The sequence below is a fragment of the Neolamprologus multifasciatus genome, chromosome 22 (genome assembly GCF_963576455.1).
Source record: "Neolamprologus multifasciatus chromosome 22, fNeoMul1.2, whole genome shotgun sequence".
In the NCBI taxonomy this organism is placed as follows: domain Eukaryota; kingdom Metazoa; phylum Chordata; class Actinopteri; order Cichliformes; family Cichlidae; genus Neolamprologus; species Neolamprologus multifasciatus.
Window position 1 is genome coordinate 13,045,456 of NC_140459.1, and position 22,512 is coordinate 13,067,967.

General features: G+C 41.3%; 1 protein-coding gene and 1 long non-coding RNA gene across 7 annotated transcripts in view; one reads left to right on the top strand and one right to left on the bottom strand.

The window, feature by feature from the left end:
- The window catches only part of LOC146493077 (RNA-binding motif, single-stranded-interacting protein 3-like), a 307,462-nt gene extending 302,433 nt beyond the window's left edge, over positions 1-5,029 (bottom strand). For 4 of the 6 annotated variants that reach the window (XM_085148672.1, XM_085148676.1, XM_085148674.1 and 1 more), the window contains exons 1-2: positions 4,728-5,029; positions 1,534-1,722 (exon numbers count right to left, since the gene is read on the bottom strand). In XM_085148672.1, coding sequence (XP_085004798.1) covers positions 1,534-1,707 — 174 coding nt within the window. In that variant the 5' untranslated portion in view covers positions 1,708-1,722; positions 4,728-5,029. The remainder of the gene's footprint in view (positions 1-1,533; positions 1,723-4,727) is intronic. The other 2 variants (XM_085148673.1, XM_085148671.1) reach the window with 1 other exon arrangement.
- LOC146493076 (uncharacterized) overlaps positions 1-22,512 on the top strand; it is a 423,488-nt gene that overhangs the window by 345,921 nt on the left and 55,055 nt on the right. The gene's annotated exons all lie outside the window — the stretch shown is intronic.

Below are 22,512 nucleotides of genomic sequence, written 5' to 3' on the forward strand. Positions count from 1 at the left end.
GTGAAAGTAAAAGTACTGAAGTAATAGTTGCTTTATTTGATCACAGCTGCAGAAAAATCCCCTAACTCATTAAACTGCAGACATTTTAGACATAAGTGCAAAGACTTCCTTCAGGTTAATACGTAATATTAAGTAGAGTTAAATGCTACAGTAACAACAAGCTGAAACTCAACCTAAAATACCTGCATTATATGATTATGAGCTTTTGATGTTAGTTTAATGCTTCAGAGGCCCTTTCACCTCACTAAGTTGGAAACCCTAAAGCGTGATGTCGATTACTGTACGCTCAAACTCTGCTCAAAGAACTCAAAATTGATACAGCAAGCCATGACAAGCAACCCATTCAGAGCTGCCAGTAGCAGTCAGTCCAGTCATCTAGTGAATGTTTTTGATATCTGTTGTGGTTATTCTGCCTCTATCTCTTCTCTGCTCTGAGGCGTGCAGAGCCTCTCGGGCTGATTGACGGAAAGAGGTTCTGGCTCCTGCCAGAGAAGCATGATTGACATCGTTGAGATGGAGCACAGCCAGTGAGGATTTTACTGTCACTCTTGGACGTGCAGAGGGCTCCAAAATGGCAGAGGGTTGATATGTTTGAGAATGAGCGCTCGCATGAGGGAACTGCACAATCCACTTGGGTTTTGATAAGTAATAGGCAGTTCCACAGGTCCATACCACAGCGGTGCTTGATATTTTTGCGTTGACTGGACCCTTTAAAACAACTGAGGCATGAGAGCAAAAGTAACTATAGTTTTGAAGCAACAATGCTTTGCAAACATGTCCTTGCAGAACTGGAGAAGTGTCGAAGCTCATGATTGAGGACTGACAACGCTTAACACTTGAGATGGTCCGATATAGGGTTTTTAAGACCAATACTATTAATAGGGGATTTAAAAATAAGATATTGGCCGATATTCATTCTTTCAGGCACACAAAACAAGCAAGTTTCCCAAACGTTTCTTATAAGCTGTTATAAGAAGCCATTACTTATATAATATGACAATGTAGGTTATAAATAAACGTGTTATAATGTTGCAACAAGTTATGATCATTCATTCATGGCCTGCCTAACGCTCTATTGTGTTTGTGGCGTTCCAATCACGTGCGTTGCAAACAGGTAAGCTGCAGAGCGCCCTCTGGTGGGCAAACAATACAATGTACAACACTCGCAACATGGCTGAAGGGTGTTTCGCCTGTCTCTTCTTTACTCCTCTAAATTTAAATTTTATAGGGCAAGAAATTAAAATTATTTGCTGATACCAATATATCAGCAAATAGCTAGGATAGGCTAATATTGCTAGCTGCCAATATCCATTGTGCTCTTCCTAACGCCCCACAACATAAAAAAAATGTATTTGCAAAAAATGCAACTTGGCTTTTAAGCACTGGAAAATAAAACACACTCAAAGTACAGGATATTTCCCACATAGTTCAACAGACAGGCAGGATCTCATCACTCAACACACACATACACATGTACAGACACACCCAGACCCAGCGCCTGCAGATGTGCAGCAGTGGGAGCCTGTAACTCACTTTTTTGTCGTCTTTCTGCGTTGCTGGCTGTGCATCCTTACTGTGGTTGTCAGTGGAAGGCCTGCCACCGGCATCCATCTGTCTGTCATCCACTTCATTCTGCTGATCGGCCCCTGACCGAGGAGAGCCCAGAGGGCAGGGCTCAGGCTGCTGAACACCACTTTGGACCTCCATCTTCCCCTGCAGTGCCTTGTAATGGTAGCACGAGATTGCAGAAAATAATGATGGAAAGAGTGGATAAATGAAACACTTGGGCTGACTTACAATTTATGGTTGTTTTCACAAAATCTCTGCACCAGTGTTTGCATTCTGAGACATATCTCAGTCTGACATCACTATCGATTTCCAGTATTTATTATAAAAGTCGTTCGAGCTTTTCTGCATTATAAGTCATATCACTGGAACACAACTGTGGGGTAGATATAATCCCATCTTTAAAATGGTCATAAACAAGGGAGACATTTAGACATTTCACATCAATAAAGGCACGGGTGTAATCACTAATATTAAATGGCATTAAAGCTGGAGTCTGTTTAGGTAAGTTAGCCTTTAGGATTTGGGTATCATGCATGACTAACTGGGAAATTTGAGGACACTCAGTCATAGTTAACAAGTAAAAGGTCTGTCAAGGAAATTCCCATCAGGCTCTGGTTGCCATTCTCTCAGCTACAAATGAAATAATTAAAACTTAATAATAATGATTATATCACAGCACAAAATGATTTGCTATCCTTCCCATGGCACTGCACTGTATCCTAACCTAACCTCTGACTTTGGACAATATTATTAGTCCCCATGTGAAAATGTAATTTTTATAAAGGGAATTACCCAAGTGCTGTTAAACAAAGCATAAAAGTTTTATTCTGAATGTAATGGATCACTTTAATCCATGAAACCCTGAAACTACCAGAGTCAAAATGATTAGCCCACCCAACGCTAATAGTCAATTGTGTATCCTATCTGCTGGAAAACAGCGCACAGTCATTTGTTGTAGTTTTAGGTAAGTCTCACACACGTCTCCTGATCTGAGCCTATTCTTTTTTGGTGAATTTCACATGCTCCTCCAAATTTGTGGTCTTCTGGCATCAACTTCCCTCTTCAGTTCACCCTACAGATTCTTAATGGGATTCAAGATAGTGCAGGCCAGTCAATGGCATTCACTTTGCTCTTATGGAAGTAGTTCTTTACCAGGGCTGACGTATGTATTGTGTTGCTATTGTGTTTTGGTGCTGGCTGCTTGAGGTTTTCTTTCAGAATCTTCACGTCCTTCGTTCTTCATGATTCCTCCCACACTGATGAATTTCCCAGTTCCAGACGCACTGGAGCATCTCACAGCATAATACTCCCACCGCCGTGTTTCACCGTGGGAACTGGGGACAATATTCTTTGGGTTTTACACCTCTCCCATCTTTCTCCAAACTAAAGTGTCTTTGTGGCTAAAGAGCTCCTTTATACACTGGAAGAATGTGCTCCCAGTGTATTCCATGTTTCTCTTTCTTTAGTTTGTCTTAAAAATGTCTCTTCTGCAAAGGCAGAGTTTATCTTGATTTGCACCCTTGCAGTCCACTCTTGTGCAGATTTCAAGTGATTTTCTTCATTCAGACTACAATTCCAGACTTGGTTAAGTCACTCACTTACATCTTGGCAGTTGTTCTGGAGTCTAAAAACATCATTAAACACTAGTTTTCTTTTAAGGGTCTTTGAAATCTTTCTCTTCATACCTCTGATGGGCTTGTTCTGTACACCGTGGCTCTCTTTGAGTTTCTTAATGATACTTCTCACTCCAGTTGATGACACTTGGAAACAGTGTCATAACTTTGCATATCCATCTCATCCTTTGTGAGCATCAACAACTCTTTTTCTCGAGTTAACTGATTTATTTTGTTGTTGTCATGACGCTTTCTCAGGTGTGAGCTCAAACCTTTGCTGAAGTATTTATACTGTGTGTAAATTGGAAGATAGACCTCAGTTTTCATTTTATTTTACAAGCTTTGGCCAACGTTAAAGCACATAATTGCACAGCTCAAAAAAAGCTCAGTTTTCAGTGGGCTAATAACCCTGGTCATTTGGGGTGGTTTTTTTAGCCAGAAATCATGCTGTTATTGTGTGGAAATCTAAAGTGAACTAATATTTTTAGAAATAGGATGTTGAAAATCCCTTACTCTGTTAAAAAGCATTTGGGAAGATTTTGAGAAAAACTTTAATTTTGGGGACTAATAATTCTCTCCTCATCTGTATGTGTTTGTCACACTGAGAGCACTTAAAAAAATAACCCGGATAAATAACAGATGTTTTAAAAAAAATTCTGATCAAACAACATGTTTTAAATTGTAACCTTATGATCTAGAACAAAAAAAGTAATTTAACAGTGTGGTGCATGCAAGGAAGCATCTCAGTAGTGAGGACTTGTTTTTCCAGGTCCCCGAACAATAAAGCAGAAGACAAACAAAGTAAAGACAAGTGACCTCGTTTGAAGGACAGATCTGAAATCAGCATCGGGTCGATGTTTAGCATCTGAGTTGCTTCATTTTGCATTCTGGGGGCCATTAATAAGTTATGAGGTCAGTTGGTTGTTCTCGCAACTGAGATGAGCTGCCTCATAAATACATGTCCTGAAGGACCTTTCACAGCATTTTAACACTGCAGCCCAGTGAAAACTGGCACAGACACAGACAGGTGAACTTCACCTGTTGGTCCCCGTTAATGAACCCTTGTGACTTAGATGTTCCTCGAGTATTAACATTTAATTTTTATAATGCAAAAAGGTTACAAAAGCACTAAATGGGACTAGAAGTGACTAACTCTGCAAAGATTATCTTAGCGTGTGGCGTGTCAAAGAATACACCTCTTGCAGGTCTCTCTATGTTTGGCACCTAGCAGGTGAGGCCCGAGGTCAGTGCAACATTCAGTGTTCAAAGTTCTCCTTCTTCAGCTGCTAATGTGAACTCGCCTGCTAGGTCTTCCGTTCACGCTCACAGCTAAAAATGAAGCTGCAGCTAACAGTGGACGTTTCACTTAATGCACACCAGAGCAACTCAAACATTTTCTAACGTCGTCCCGACTTCAAGCGACACAAACATCCTCCCGAGGGGGTTGTCGCTCCTAGCGCTGTGCCTGTGATATTACAATGGCTTCAACAGCGTAACGGCAGCGGCACACCAACACAAACAAGTTCCAAAAGAATGCCGAAATACCTCTGTCACTTCTTGGCTCCTCGTTATGTCAGAAGCATATCAAGAGGAAGATGCGGTAGTGCAAATTGCTTTACATCTCTGTTGTTGCTCTGACGCGGAAAGCCACAGCAGTCTGGGGCACAACAACAGGCAACCGCTTCATTTAGTTGTATGAGAAGTTATTCCGTCAAAAGCTGGCCGCGAGGCTTTGAGACGCTCAGCTCGAGCCCAGGAGGCTGTGCACGATGTCAAAGCCACACAAGCCGCTTCAGCTGCTGCTGCTGTCACGGCGGGCGTGTCCCCGCAAGCTGTCATCAAACAAACCCACCTCCCGGTTACACCGAGCCCGTGTCAAAAATGCTGCCTTCAGGTACACCTCGAAATATCCGAGAGAGCTGACGTTTGACATCGTTGTCGTAGAAAAGTTGCTATAAAGCAAGCCGCTTTTCATACTGAAAAGTAGCAAAAAAGATTAAAACGTTAAAGTTATTTTTTTGTTATTACTTATAAGAAATGTAGTCATTTGAAATCGTAGCGAGTGTCCTCTATGTTGCACTTTTTTCACACAAATGGCAAAAAGAAAGCAGACATACTACTCTGCACGAAATGAGAGTATAACAGAGCTGCCAATTGTAACTGCTAGTTCTACTAACAACTGATCCTTTTTCCTTCTTTAGGCCTTCTAAGTAGAAATTTCCTACAGTTTATAAAAGCAGCAAAAGCTCTGTTACAGTGGGAGGGGCCGACCTACACGGCTGGGGGTGAAGTGAAGCCGGGCCAGTAACACCTAAGCAGGCAGTGCAGGTCGAAATAGATTTATTATGTAACGTGTGCACTGCAAAGCTGTGATACTTTAAAATGATAATAATCACCGTCACGGTGACAGTAGTCTGATCTTGGTTTTGGCTGAATAGGGTAAGTGTGTGGGAGTAAAAGAAACGATATGGTTATGGTATGTTTTACAAGTAATCTGTAACCTAACACAAATGAATCTCATTTAAATTCTTACATACAAGCTGTTAAACAGTCATCCTTTTTTTCATTGATTATTTCTTTATTATTTTAAAAATATTACTCTTCAGTTTTTGACACACGCCGTCTTTAATCCAATCAAAACAATGATTGATAAATCTACTGAATCTATAAAATTGAAAAAATAAGCCATAATAAATTTTATATAATATATTTATTTTTCTATCTTGTATTTTTGAACTTTGTGTTACGAATTTCGACGTACATTTCCTGAGAATTACTGTGGAGAAATAATTATAAAGCCTCAATGATGGCCACAAGGTGGCGATATAAAATCAATAAACTCTGAGAAGAGCATGTCAAAGAGGATGCACGCTTAATGCATTGCTGTTTGAATTATGAAAGGTTAAAAAGAAGAAGAAGAAGGTAACCAAATCACAAGCAAACTAATAAGTGTCTGATATGCTATCATCTGTGTGCCAGTGTTAAAGAGTGTAAGCCTATCTGTGTGGTGGAGGCAACTATAATAAACCAGTAGGTGCTATTATATGTAAGCAATATACAGTGTGTAGTATTTTAGACAGATTCACTGTTTGCCCTAAAGATGGGACAAAAACGTGAGATATGCATAATATGGGTCCATTGTGCTATCTTCATTGCCTTCCTTTCGTCCTGCCATACTGTTTCTCTGTTTCATCCAAGCAGGAGGGATTTTACCCAAACGAACAACTGCTCTAACAGGCGGACCCTCGTCTGTTCTGACAGAGCTGCCGCTGCCAGAGAAGGCAGACAGGCAGTCAGAAAGGCAGGTGGATCGGCGGGCAAACAGGCGGAGGGTTAGGCGCCACAAGGAGCAGGAGACTGGGGCCTCGTACAATCGGGCCCATCAGCCATATTCAGCCAGGCATGTGTCCCCTGCCTAAGCCAGCAGGGACACACAGTCAGGCATGTCGATGGCCCCAGCCGGCACAAGCAGATGTTTTCTGGGTATTGTTGTTCCGCCTCTCTGGTAATTGTTTTCCTTCAGGGCCAGCCAGTGGGACAAGGTGCCAGGTTGTGTTGTGGGAAGGAGTTATGAGGAGATGGAGAGACAGAGTGTATTATCAGTCAGCAGCGCTTTGCAGGCTGCTGTATGCAAGCTGTCCAGCTTTTTCTTTGTGCTCCATGCCGCTTGAATTACAGCACGGGAGACTGAAAAGAATTAAGCATTTGCTATTTGGGCTTTGATTTTGCATTTCAGTGTTGAAATGCAAGTATCGCTCTGGCTGCAGCAGGGTGGCATGCAAATTGAGCATCGAGTAGCCTTTTGAGGCCTTCGTTTTTAGCGTAATTTCAGTGTAAATGTGCGTGTTTCCGAGCATAGCGTGGTGCTGAGACTGGAGTTATGTGTTTCTTACAATCAGTGCAGTGAATTGGTGTTGTGATATCAGTTTACCCTCGCAGACACTTAGCAGTTTGTTGTGGTACAGAGAGCAGCTAATGCACTCAAACTGTGTTAGGCACTGAGTGTTATCCTGTGATCCCATGTTGAAAGTGCCCTCTTAATTAGCACAGTGAACTACAGAGACCTTATTATGGGGTCAGATGTTCTCCAGAGCTCCTTGAGAGCAGAAACAGGAAAGACCCACTAGGGGGCACTTTGAGACTTTGGATCAAAACTGTGAGTAACAGCCTATTTCCTAAAGTAAACTGTTCAATACTTTTAAAAAATTACCGATTTAAAATTTTCTGTAAATTACTGGCTATATTTACCGTTTTTATCATGTGCATTTGCTTTGACTGCTAAATGATGAAACTCTTGGTTGCTTTCTAAAGCTTTTATCCCGAAGCTTCATGGATGTTTTTGTCTGTGCTCGGACTCTACAGCTAGAGTACACGGCTCCATCCATCACTCAAACTGTTTGTCATTTCAGTGCTGAACCCAAAAGCTGCTCGGCATCCTCTCCCAGCAAGGAGCACTGACTCAAAAGAAGGATCCTGAGGTATGATGAAGCTACTCTTATCTGTTGCCATAGCATGCCACACTCCTGTGAAGATGCAGCCCACACTAAAAGCTAGTGTCAAGATGTTAAGCTTTTTTTCAGACTGACGCAAGATGTAAGTAATTTGGTCCAGTCCTGTTTTCTTTTTCTTAAAAAAAAAAAAAAAAATATATATATATATATATATATATATATAAATATATAATTGTAGGTGTTAAGCGCACTGTTAAGAGCATGTGGGGAAGGCAGACAGAAAAAGCCGTGGAATCTGCTGTTCACGAGCAGAGCATTGGATGAAGACTGCATTTCATAATCTGTCCTCGCTGCCAAAAGATGCAAGTGAAAATAGAGCCGATGTCACATCTGTCTTTTCACTATTTTCGATGCCGTGCAGGATCCCAGCGTTTGTGTAATCCTGTTGCGAACATCATCTAGGCCAGGCGGAGAGTTTAGACCTTGTTGCTCTCCATGCGTGTATGTCTGTGTTTCATGTGCTTTTTTGTTTTTTTCCACCGCGATTTGTTGGGCCTTTCTGCCACAGTGCAGAACCATCTGAAAAACGAAGAGGCATCTGAGGCCCCCGTGGCCATGGGGTCACACCGCAGCCTTGTGAAGCTGTGGCGGTTATCAGCACGCCTCACTGTACGCTGCACAACAGTCCAGCCTGATTACAGAGTAGCACCTTAGCCTGCCGTATTTTTCACACCTAGGATGAAGGAGTGACAGCATCTGTGGGATAAGATTGTGTTGGATGAGATGAATTTGCACAAGGAAGGGTGGGTAGCATACCTGAACAGAAAAAAGTACATGTAAGGAGAGAAAGTTTGTCTTTTTTGGGCCTATATAGTGATATATTCTTTTATTAAAGAGGGGGCAAAGAATTGATTCTCTCCACGACCTACGGACATTATTTTACGTCCTAATGTTTATGTGTAAACTTTAATCATCGTGTTTATGTGTTTGCTTGTGCACATGGATGCCTGCTCCTTGCCAGTGAATCATACCTGTCAAAATCATATTATCCATGACTCAAACCCCACCCACTGCTGGCATAATTGACAGTTCAGGCACAGATGAAAAACCACACGACAAATAATCACCAAAATACAGCCGCTGCGGCGTGAAAAAAATAAACGCCTCTGAGTCACAGAAAGGGACCTTGAAAAATCTTAGTCATACATTGATTTTTGTCATCGCTGTTTAGCGATCAATGGAAAATACAACAAGGAGATTTGGGAGGGGAAAAAAATCAAATCGGAATCACTGAATTTTTAAAAAGTGGGATGAGATGGAGAATAATAAACGTGATTTCTGATTTTTAAACGGTAGCCTAAAAGCTTTATTTTGATTTCTTCTCTATACTGGCGTCCTACGTATTCAGGACAAAAGCATGATGTGTTCCAAGAGTATTGGTGTGGCTAAAACTAACAAGAGGACAAAAGAACTGCGCCTGCTGATATACCATGTGTCAACTGCCCTGTTTGTGTGTGCGCGTCTGTGCGTGTGTGCGCGCGTGTGTTTGTGTGGGTGCTTATGAGCAAGCACATGCATACATTTGTGTCAGCCGCAGTGTGCATAGAGGTGTTTTTCTTTCTTTCTTTTTTTTTTTCTTCTCCTCGTTGGTGTGAACTGTAAAAGAAATGCAGGCCAATTATTTTTATTGTTTAACGTGTGTAAAGGTCTCACACAAGAGCCAACTAGGAGAAAAGTCAAACGTTCAGTCTGGCTGATGACTGTGAAAAAAAAAAAAAAAAATGTTAAGAATATATCCTAAAAATGCTTTCAAATGACACATTTTTAGATTAATGTAATTTTATATATTTATATGTAGTAGGAAAATACATATTTAATCTTTCAGAGAAAAAAAATCCGCAGATTAAACAAAACTTTTAGACGATTATGAACACAGCAGCGAGTGTGTTCATAAGTGTGTTACTCGTCGCGCGATTCTGTTTCGACCTTCTAAAATATATCTCACGGCCGACCTATTATCAGAATTTAGTGACTCTTTGTTCGCTTCAAGTTTTTGTTTCGAACCTCATCGAAAAGTTTTCGTGGACACAACCGCACATGGGCGAACCCAGTCAGCTGCATCGGCTGCATGTTACTTCATGTAAAACTGCATGCCCAAGTGTTACTTTGTGGCTGTTGATGTTTCCAAGCTGGGTTGAATCATTAGGAAGTGATTCTCTCTAACAAGGGCTAAGGAGCTGTCAGGAGACATTCACAGGCAGGTTTCGCCATGGAGAGTGTGAGGAGTCTTATCAGGGTCTTAGCTGTTTTGCTGCGCCTGTTTATAAAGAGCCTGCTTTATTTGGAGTGAATGCATTCTAGCAAGGTCTCTACTGTTGCTGTGCGTTGATTAAAAGTGTTTTCACGATTACCCGTAGTGAGTCTATTCCAGCCTAACAGGGTTACTAGCAGTTTTAATGAAGGGGAGTAATCATTACATGTGAAAGGGGTTTGTCGGGGTCTCGCGCTGCCTTTCTCTGCTTGTTGTGAGTGTCACGAGCAACTTTGACTCGGGATTGCATCAGATTTTGCTTTTCTGCTTGTGTGCAAGATTTGTTGAGTTTGCTGACGCTTTTTAGTTTTTCCACAAAAAAAAAAGAGAAAAGAAAAGTAAAGGAGAAATATGTCAGACTGTTCTACTCAGTTATGTCATTATTACCAACATTCATAAAAACACTTCCCTGCAAACGCTCCCTTCCTTTAAATTTGCACAAATTTTTATAAACTGTGATGAGAGCCATATATCTTTATTTTTGTCTCTCTGTGTTTGGGTGTTCTGCATCCCCCTTCCTCTTCTTCAGCTACAGTTGCTATGTGGCTTTTTCTGCTCTGCTCCTGTAGTTGGCTGTGGTCAGCTTTTGCATTTGCTGGTGTGAGTGAATTTCTCACAGCTTCTCGTGAATGTGTTTTTTGAAAGTCCTATTCAACATTTGGTGCAACTATAATCGGCACTAAGCCACTACGCTCATGCAGACGTGTCTGTGGATTCACACATTCAGGCTCTCAGAAGTGTTGTGCCATCTCTTTTTAATTTTTTTCCCCAAGTTGCAACGAATTTTCTATCTTTTTTTAAAAAAATTTTTAGAGGACCATGCGTAAACTCAACGGAGGTTAAGGATGGTCAGTAGATTTCACTGACAGATCAGGAAATGTGAATTTTGAGAACGGGCAAAATTCCCTCCTTCAGCAAGATCAGACACGTAAATATTGCTTTGATTTCTTTAAACCTTAATTTTTTTGCAGATTTTTTCCCCGAAAGTTTTAAAACAGAACCGCAATGAACAGTGAACAGTGAAAACAGATTACACTGCAGATATTCCCCTGCAAGTGAAACCCATTAAAACCACAGAAGAATATTAAGCTCTCATGAATTCCGCTATTAATTTTTGTTATGACACATATTCGATTAAGCAAAAAACTTCCACTTTTGGTTGCATCTACATTCGGTAATAATTGTAGAAGTGTCTTTTGGCACCTCTTAGGTTCCCCTCGAGCACAACCCACCAATCATACTCTCACTTCTCTTTTCTTTTAAATAAAGAGCAGCCAGTTATCTTAAATTTAAACATTAGTTCAGGTCCGAGCTTCATCTATTTGCATCCGCTCGAGCACCGTTGTGTCCCTGGACACATTATCTACTTCTGTTATCGAATCAAACAATTACTGCCGCGGTCCTCGTGTAGAAAATTACATTTTGACACAATGGTGCAGCTTTGATTAATATGTTGTAACATCTGACTCCGCGCTCTGCCGTTCTCTGATGGGGCCAATGGATAATAAATGGGTGACTTGTGAAGCTATAATGAAGTGACTGGCTTGTTATTGACAGGGGAGCCTCCGATGCTTTAGTGCAAAGCAGAGCTTCCAACGGAGGGCCTCCGGTGCACAGATTATTACACTGGCCGTTAAAATGAGCTAATGTTCTGCTGCGAGCGCTCCTCTCCAAAGGGACAAAAACTGAATTGCCTGCTCAGAGCTGCAAAACAGAGGTGTAAATTAAAGCCAACTAAAGTAAAAAAAAAAAAAAAAAATCTCAAATGCAGAATCAGGATGGAGTATTTCTGTTTATTAAAAGCAGAATTTCTTCCACCCTTGGTAGAAACAGATGCAGGTGCAATTCTTTTCCCTTGCCAAATAATGTTTAACCGTTTTTTTTTTTTGTGTGTTTATTTTCTGTCTGTCTTTTATAGATGTGTCGAGTAATTTAATTAGCATTTCTGCTCTTGATGAGAATCTGACTGAGGTAAATGTTTCATTCATTTGGTTTGGGAGTGTTCTTATCTTTTTAAACTTTGTGTAGGGAGCGTGCATTCATGTGGGGAAGAGCTGTGTAGGTACAGATAAGCCGATTCCATAAGGGATTCTTGTTGCAGGATTTATAGCTGCTGTTTATTTTTCTGGTCCTGATATGTCATCCCTTCCCCCGGGTACCTATTAACCATGACGGGCGATTTCTGATTTGACAGGAGTGAGACAGGTGTAAACTTCACTCACACTATTCAGTGACACGCATTAAACCAATTATTTTGAACATTGCTATTTCATTTTGAACTTTCTGCGATGAGAGTAGAACAGCGTGAATTTTTGTACGTAAGGCGATTTACGTTCTTTTCACTCGTTAATTTGATTTGCACCTCGACACGGGCGCTTCACAGCCCGGCCCTCCCGTCATATTTCATTTCAAATGAAAGGCATCGGTAGCGTTAAGTATTGGCGACGAATGCTACAGAAAGTGAACATGAGAAAAGTAAGAGAGGGTACGCGATTGTTAAAGGGTAAAAAGACGCTCTTCACAAGCATCAAGGCATCTTTGGGGGTGTGGGGTTGGGGTTTAGGGGGATAACAGTGAAAAAATATTCCACTTTGAGAACGTGCAAGATCTCATGCAGTTGCCTCTCTCTCACTCTCTATCCCTCCTCTCTGTTGGCGCTAAATCACACGTTAGTACAGCCAGTGGATGTGTTGACAGTTTTACAAACAGAAATGTAAAACGCCATACTCAAGGGGGTCTAAGAGATAAGGGGGGAGCTGAACAGGGCAGGAAACAGAACAAACATGGCTCAGAGAAGCAGAATGCCATGTTAAAACACCTCGGCTGGGTTATTTTAATTAAATAGGGTACGCCACCCTATTAACTACAGCTACAAGTGGTGTCAGTGTGAGAGAAGGAGAAGGAACACGACTGATCGATAACACTGGCATTTCTTAAAGACTGATGGCACCCCAAAGCAAAGTTCAAATTGTAATGAAATGCGATAATCATGGTAATTGTCTTATGAATTAACTTGAATTTTTCCCCATTAATAGAAAAAAACTGTATGAAAATTAAAAATCTGTCAGCTGGCTGTTTCCAGTACCTCCAAAAAGAAACATTTCTAGTTGTAATTCCCTGCTGTCTTTAGCTCACTTTGAATAAGTTGGGCCAGAAGTGAGAGACATTCCCAGTGGATTCTTGCTGCCTGCTGAGGACAGAATAAAGAGGCTTGGGGACATATAGACACAGACAAACAGGGATGATTCAAGGAAACTAGAGAGGGAATCTGTCGTGTATTACAGATATAAGGACACTTTGTCAGATACGGGCTCAAAACCTGTGGCAGCATTTCCGGGCCTGAAAGATAACAGACTTGTACAAACATGTATGACATTTCTTCTCATATTTTTTATTTATATAATAGCCTGAAGGATATATATGCTCCACCAGACTGGTTCAGTAACCTAAAACTAGTTATTGTTTTCCATCATACACTGTGATTTCTTCCTTTTCTGCCCAGTTAAGGAGCAAAAATATGTTATCAGGGTTGGAGATTGCTTCCTCCTCGTAGTCTTTAGCAGCATGAACCACATACTTGAGTTCCAGTTCAGTACGCTGTGATTTTCAGCAGCGGGCAGTGGATGTGTTTTGTGCATTTGTTTGTATTGTGTGTAGCAACCTGTCGGTGAGTTTTCTTGTGAGTAAATGCAAGGATTTTGGTCAGATGTTGTGAAGATAGCGATTCGTCCCAAATGATCATGGTGCTGGTAGGACCCCGGCCTTGCATCTCTGAAAAGCATCATTAGAAAGTGACAAAACTGCCGGGGGCAAAACTGGCCTCGCACAATGATCAATTCGGCAGGCGGGATTGAATTATATGGGGAGGGCGAGCTTTAAAAAGGGGGATTGGAGGGACTTGGTATAGTACAAGGCCCCCTACTGCTTTAATTACTGATGTGTGCGTCTCCCTATTAACAGAGCACCTATGCTCCATCGGCCACTCCGGAGCTGCACAAAGCTGGAGAGGAAAAAGGAGCCCTCTGCAGAGAAGCAGGGAGAGGGAAACACAGAGACACACACAAACAGGAGTGCTCATTAGCGAATGGTAATCAGCGGTCGAGAGGTTGGGCACTCACCTCACAAAACGCCACATGTCAATTTGTCCCTCTCCATTCATGAGCCCACTCTCATTTTAGTCCGCTGCCTCATGTTCCCTTGTTGAGCAGAATTGGATGGAGTGCCGTGGGGGGAAACACTTGAAGGGAAACGTAAACACGGGCCCGGAGTAGGGACTCCTGCTTCGCCAATATGGGGGGCACCGCGCTCTTCAGATGTGGCGTCTTGGCTTCTTCTGACCTGTCTCCTCTTCAAACGCTCAGAAGACACCATTCGTCCACCGCGTGTAGCTGTGCACACCTGCGGTTTTTTTTGTTTTTTTTAATGATATACAGTATAATGCACAGTGTAAAAATGATAGCAGATGTGCACTTAAACAGTCTCAAAATTAAAATGTTACTCTATGTAGATGCTTTTCCATAGTAGTTCCGTTTTTATTTTAACCACAAGTATATCCTTGGCATGTGAAAGAAATCCTGACAGTATTTCTTTTTCCTTACATAAAAATCATGTTGGCATTTGGTAGATAGAAGACTGGAACAATACCACTCGGCTACCTGCTTGCAAATGGTCAGTTTAGCTTTTTCATAAACAGCTGATCCAAAATAGGTTAAACAGTTAAAAAAAACATTAAATAAAATCTACTCCAGAACTGAAAGATCACCAGTTTAAGTGATATTTCATGAGCGTTTAGTACTTGCAAAACAAGTATTTTGTTTTCTTCAAAAAGAACTCCTATCATTGACATGCACTATTTAAATTGGAAGTAAGAAGTCTCAAGGTGTGACAGTGTTAAATTCTAACAAGTCTCTGTCTTCCCCATTTCAAGCCACCAACTATTCTCCTCAAGTTTAGTTGTTCTTATTTCCTTGAATATGTCAGCAAAACATGATGGGTATAAGAGCTAGCCATGCACACTGTTTTGCATTAATTAATAGTTTGGTTGTACGATTCCAATGTTGAGCTTTGGAAATTGTCTGCATCGTGTTTTGTTGATCTTTGTTCATTTGCATGAAATTGGAAAAAAATCCCCAAATTGATTTCTTCACATTCAATCAGGATATTTCCTTTTAATAAAGAATAGCCTGCACTGATGTAGCCTGCAAAACTGTCCAATATTTCTAAGCATAATACTATATTATACTAATACTATACTACTATACACACTGTGTCTAATGAACAGAAATGAGTAAATGATTTGTGGTTCCTGGATGATCTGCTGCAGACGAAGATGTAATTTTATGGGGGAAAACTTAAACTAGGCCACGGTTTACTGTGGCATCATGTATGGGCATGCCCTCTAGCTGTGCAGGTGCCTGTGACACCAACCCTATATTCCTCATCTGTCACAGTGTGACAAAACACTGTACCCGGCACGGTCTGCTGGGCAGCAAAAGAATATAATGCACCAAAGCCAATTTCATCTGCACTGAAATTGGGGTGGGCTAGCTCACACTCTCACATTCAAAACTTAAATCAGATCTCCTCTCAGCCGAGTGGAATCAATACAGCCCTCCATCTTACTTTGAAATGAGACATAGCCATCCTCGTGGATTATAGGTGGCTCATCACGGGACGGCAGAGCTAGAGAATATCTCTAGAGATCCATCTCCATCCGCTCCTTCTGATCTCCATTTACCTACCAGTCTACCACTCAATCTCTCTGTCCCTCTACTCATCTCTTACTCTCTTCTGCTGTGTTTGGTTGAGCTCTGTCAGTGAATAAAATAGGATAATCCATATCTCAATCAGAAGTCTGATTTCAAATGAAACCTGAAAGCCAGCGCACATTCTGAATAAGGCATACGTTATCTATGTTTATTTTCCAAGTGTTGCGGTACACCAAAATGTGCACAGTATTGTTGAATCCAAAGTGCAAAACAGTCAAGACACATTGGATAAATAGCTTCAAAAAGTGTTAAACTATGACTAAATTTCCATAAGAAGAAGTTGCATAAATAAAAGTGGAGCATTGCTTTGATGTGTTTAGCTATTTCAAATCTTTTACACCTCCATTTTCTCATCACAGCAGCTTCAACAAGGTTTAATTGGTATGGAAATAGAAGTGGTGAAACATGACAGGAACAATCCTGGCTATTTAGACCCTTTATTACTGTATACTGTCCTTCAACCAATTATCGCCAATCTACTGCTCTGCAGCCCCCTACCATCCTCCTCCCTTATGATTTAACCAAGCTTCAGGCTGCTGCAGAGAGGCAGCTATGGGTCGATAAATACAACTTGTAATCCTGTGTGGTGCAAATTGAGTTTCTATTGGGGAATAATAGTTTGAAGTGCTTACTTGAGATTTCAGACCCCCTACCTGCTCTGCCCCGGCAACTAAACCTTACCAGATAAGCTGAAATTTAAAAAAAGCCATTCTTTAATCATAGCTTTATAATCATTCAATCAACTTTTAAACACTTGAACTACATTTCTCTTGTTTTAAATTGCTTTCATAGTAAATTATGAGATCTCTTTCTCAAAGATCTACCTCAGTCTTTGACAGAGTTTCTGTGTGTGCTTTATTTGCACATAGCCAGGAAATGTCACCTTGCAAAGAAAATTCACAGCTCAAGCTGTGTGTGTTTGCCACATAACGGAAAATGACTGGACCTCCAAAGAAGCAGATAAAAAGATGAGAAGTTACATCTGCATAAACAGATTACTCTTTCACATCGAAAACAAATACATTTAGGGGAATTTGAAGCGTCCCCCTGCATTGCTTGCAGAGTGCAGTAACTTTTCCTTAAGGTGAGCTGCAATGGCGTTCAAAATGTAGCTGCGTATTTGCAGTGCTGATACGCCCTCCTGCAAAAATCAAACCTTGGCATACTCACTTGGAATCATCTTCCCAGGGAGCAGCTTGTTGTCTGGCCCATTGTTAGCCCAGGAGGCTGGCCTGAGCCCTGAGGGCTTGGTCAGCATTTAGGGTGTTTTGCAGGGTGGGGTGCTGAGAGAGGCTGGGTGAAGGAGGGAGGGGGGCTATAGAGATGGGTACAGGCCAAGACTGGACAGGGCTCATTGCCAGGGTGTCAGTGGGACACCCTCCTTTCTGGGAGCCTGCTCAGCCCCCTCCTGGGGCCCCAGTGGGGTGCAGGAATACATGGTCAGTGCAAGACAGGTCCATCTGCCCCATTACTTCTGTCCTGCTCATGCCAGCACCTTCCTATCACCTGCTCCATCGGCACCTTATGGAAATGACCTACTGCTGCCTGACCTAGCTGACACGCATGGCTCACCTTCAGCATATGCCACCATGGCCTCTGTGTCTTCTCCGCTCGGGTTTGCGCTGAGTGAAGCAGCTCTTCTATTTCTCTAGCAACACATAGTTTAACTGCTTGATATTTTAGGACGACAGGAACGAAAATGGTCAAGTGAACTGGGCACAAAATGCAGTCGTTTACACATCAGGCCTAAATACCACGAAAGCATTATTATCTCTTATTAAGGCAAAAGAAATACTGTCACACAACAGTATTGTTCTCTTGTAGTTTCCGAGATATCGCCTGTAAATCTAACAGTAAGCGTGTTTTTGGCACATGAGCATGTAGAACAAAGCGTGTCTCTGATGTGGTCGATTGTCAAGACTGAAGGGGGTTTCCTTAAGCATCCTTAATTGTTCCTTAATGCAACACATGAGGTTGCGCGCTGGCCTTCACATCGCCATGCAGAGCAGGGTTTTAACATGTGACTGCGGTGCATTTTCACTGTTAAGCCACCGAAAAAAACACCAACATCTCACAAGCAGGAGAAAATGTCGAGTTGGATTCTAAAAATAAGACATCCTGTATTTGAAAAACTCACACCTTCTTCAAAAAAGCTCTGGTGTGAAAAAGAGCATGGTACTTTAGACGACTTAAAAAGTTCTGAGTTGTAAGACATAAGCAGCCGTGTTTCTGAGGATGGAATGCAGCCTCCCTTTTCTTTCATACATATTGCCATTAAAGTACATGTGAGAAGCTTAATTACTCATAAGCTACAGTTGTTATGTCTGTGTTCATGCTCGAAAGCTAGCATGATATGAGAGAAAGAAATGTGGGATGTAATCTGGTAAAACGATACACAGCAGCCTCAAACTGTGTTAGCTTCTGTTTGTAGTTTCTTTTTTGGGCAGTGAGGTAAACAAACAAGGTTATGCGACTTTGTGTGCTAGGTTCTGCCTTTCTAGTTGGAGTAATTAAAAAAAAGCTAACTAAAAGGAGAACTTGAGTGCCTTTCAGAGGTGGCACTTTCACACTGAAAGTAAAGTGACATTTTTTTATTATTGGTTTCCACTTCTAAAGTTACTTGAGAGATTTTGTTTTATTTAATTATTACATTTCATGATCTGCTTGGTTCCTGTGACATATGCCTAAAATTTCTCACATTACCTCATCGGCAATGCAGAAATTGAATCTTTGTGATCGGGCCTATTTCAAACACAAACAAAATGTGGTAGGTTTTCTTGCGTCTACAAATGAGGCAGGCTGAGTATTGTGCTGCCGTGGCTTCCACCGTGCTGAATGCGGTGAATAGCAGTCGTGGCCTCTGTGTAGCCCCAGCTGTCTTTGACTGATAGGCTAGCGGAGGAGGCGGGGGGGTAGATGGCGAGGTGTAAGGAAGTTCAGGAGGCCTGTAGATTCACAACAGAGCTGAACAGACTGTCATGTTAGTCATCCTAACTAACCAACCAACCAGCCAAGCAGTGGGCTGCGGCGTTAACACCCAGCTCCAAGGCTCAGAGCAAGCTAATTAATGCATCCAAATGAGATCAGCAGCGCAGGCCCAGGCCAGGGCCATATTGCTAAATAGCTTCCTTCAGTATGGGTCTGTGTGGTGTAATTACCACCAGGCCACTTCACAATGCCGCTTTTATGTCCCGCTGAAAGTGATTTCATGTCCCTCATTCCCCCATTAGCAGCATGTTTTTTTTTCCCCAAATGTGATGAGAGAAACCTGTCAATGGTTATCGTGTGTGTTTGTGTGAGAGAGTGCCAGTTTGCTTTCTATATAATGGGCTGCTGGTATAGGAAGTAGACGTGCGGCCATTCAACACATCAAACGCGAAGGCAGCACCCCGAGAAAAATGTGACGATGATAACACTGCTACTAAGGATTGCTGATAATGTTATAGAGGTAGTTTTATAAAAGAATAAATAGATTAAATAGAATATCTTTTTTGCTTTCTTTTTTTTTTTTTTCCTTTTAATTTGCCAAGTTTCAGTTAGATCATAATCTCTCCAGGCCAAATTAGCAGCTGTGCAAACTGACAAGATATTAAAATGCAAAAAACCTATACAACCTATACACTAAAAAACCTATACAAAAACTTATGACAAAAACAGCAGATACACAAATCCATTCATGAAAAACAGCAGTATGCCTGTTCATCACATTTTTTATGCCTTTAAATTCAATCTTAGATATGTTTGTTTAGGTATTTTTGCTAAATCTTCCATATTTAAAGTAGTAAGGAAATTCTGATTTTCTCTTATCTTAAATTCGAGGGTCCTTTAAAAAGCAACGCACCTCTTGTTCCTATACATTTATATGGTAATTAATGATTAAAAATAATCTCTGCAAGTCTCTCTGATCAGTCAGTTTAAAGGGCACGAATGTAAAATAAATGAGTCTCATACCAAGATCATTGACTAAGTCTTAGGAATAAACAATCACACCAGTTTTTATGCATTCAATATCAATCAACAGTTGTGTGTCATTTGCAGTCTCTGTGTGTATCTGTGCAGCATTTTATTCACTTAGGGTACTTAAATAATAAAGGGGGGGGGGGGGGGGGGGAGAAAATGAGTGTTAGAAACTTGCCTTAATTTTTTTTGCCCTTTATTTCTTCATCACTTTGGTTATTGGTCACACATTTCTTAGGCTCATTTGTCTTTTTTAAAAATGTATTTAAATTTTGATTAATGAAGTAAAAACCTGCAAGTTGCACTCTAATCCACGTCTTGGGAAGTTCCTTATGCATTATGTTTATTAAAAAACTTTTCATTAAAAAAAAAAGTCTTCAAAACTGGTTTCTCCTTTCATCAACATTATAAAGTGGAGAATAAATCCCCCAGTTTACTGTCATCCTTCTTTTTCACCATCCATACGTGGCTGTCGTGCATCATCATCCTTCATTCGAAATCAGCGTGAGCATAGGCACAAACAACCGTTTGGTGTCTAATGTAGCAGAAGCATCTAGCTGGCCCGCCGCTGTAGTGCCACACTGACACTGTCAAAGGTGCCGCGTTTAGCCCCAGGCACTACTACTCAGTCGCTGCCTGGTTCAAAAGGGCCAGCTCTCCAGCAGAGCCAGCTAATGCTTTGCTAACCCTCACAATCTCCACTCCTCTGCTCCCCTCCCATCTAGAGCCAGCGTCCGCCTCACTCCCAGACCCTTGTGGACAGAGCTCATCCCAGAGCACTAAGGGCGAGAAGTCTGGCTGTGTTTCGCCGGATTCCCGAAGAGCAAGTCTCTGCTCAGGATGGACGGTCTCGGCTGATACCTCACCGATTGCTACCCGAGCCCCCCTGACAGGACATGTGTGGTAATGGGCTGCTAGGTCCCAGACCTGTCACTGTGGAACCCTGCAGGGTGCACTCACATATGCATCATCACCATCTGTCCTAAAAATCAATATAGTTTCAAGATGCAAATAGTTTAAACAAGTTTGTGGCTAAATATATTGCATTTTAGGCTAAGATTATATGTCAGATATTAGACGTGCATCTACAGGATTGTATAAGATACGATTGCACTTACAGTAAATATATTATGAACAATGATGGTTGAAGTGAACGTGTGGGGCCATCCAATAAAATAGCAAGCTGGGGCATAAACACGAGGAGAAAGATGAGTGGGGAAAAAAAGAATCATAACAGAGGTTATTATAAACAAATAAAAGAGAAAAAAATATTAGACAAGCGCTGAGAGGAGACCGCAGAGGGACCGCAGAGGGCAGCATCACATGGATCAGATCTAGTATTCACAGGTCCGACTGGATAGGAGGTGAGAATCCAGGGTCAGGCTCCGACACGACTCTCTGACTTCTAATTTGGAGATTCTCATTTTCAGGTCCCAAACCGAGGGCAAGAAATCGTACCTGTGAGAAGCCTTCAGGCAGAACAGGGAGAGGTGTGGAAGAATCTGTTTCTGTCAGAGATGAGGATGCTCAACTACATGTCTTTGATCCATCTATTCACTGAATCATTGGAGATGTAACTATATGCACTTGGAAGAACCTGTGGCTGAAGTACTTCACATTTAGAGTTTCACACAAGCAGTGAAGAAACCATTGCTAAAACCATGCCGTTGTATATGAAATGCATCTTGAAAATACAGTATGGAAGTATGGTGATATTATTTACTTGTCTAACAATAAAAATATGAATGCGAACAGACCAAAACCAACAATAAAGTGGCCTTTTCACCCAGGTTCTGCATGTGTAGCTTCATTATTTCTACTATATACAGTGTTCGAAAACCAACATGACTTAACGATCCATAAATGAGCGACACTGCTGAACTGAGTGTAATGTTCTTTCATTACCATGCACATGGGGAATATTCCAGTGACAGTTAATCCCACGAATAACATCCTACCACTGAAAATACTTACTAAGGCACCAAATGTTGCACAGAGCTCATGTTAAAATGAAACATACATTTATAAGACTTACTTAGAGACCAGAGGGTTTGGGGCAAAGACAAAAAAGTACACGAGAGAATTAGTTTGGATGTCAAGAGACTTTTTTTTTAATTAAAAGATTATGTGAGTAAAGTAAGTGGCATTGATTAAAGTTTAAGATATGCCACATTCAGCTGGTCAGGTTTAGGATTGTGGTTATTCCTTAAAAAGAAAATCATGTATATGTATTTCCTATTTAACCAGTATGCCATTGTTATTATAACTGCTGCTTAACCAATCTGATTTATTATTGCACCTTCAAGAAAACTCTTACCATTACTGACATTTAGTCTTTTTTTTAACCTCACAATAATCTGTTCGCTATAAGCTCTGAACTTGCTTTGTGTAATTTCCTCACAATGGAAGCACAGTCAGACTACCATCATCAAACACACGTTCATATTTTGCCACGTTTGTATTTCAGCTTAACACAAACTTCTAATTAGTTGCGTGTCATGACACACTAGGACACAGATGCATCCCCACCACCTCTTCATGACAAACTCGCACGGCCTGACTCACCCTTCTGAGTTTCTGATACTATTTACCATCTAACGGCCGCAGTGTTGAGGTCAACTCGTCATAAGCGTGACCTTTTCGTGTCAAGGCCGGCCTTTCAAGAAGACCCTTTTCACTTCTGCATTTTATCAAAGCATCTTGCACATATATACAGAGGCAGCGTAGCTTAATATTTCCTGTCACTGTGCAAATGGCAGCATTTGGATGTTTGTTTGTTTGCAGACGCTTCTGCAGTCCACCATTTACTAATCTTGTTTTTTGTTTAGCTGAGCAGAGAGGAA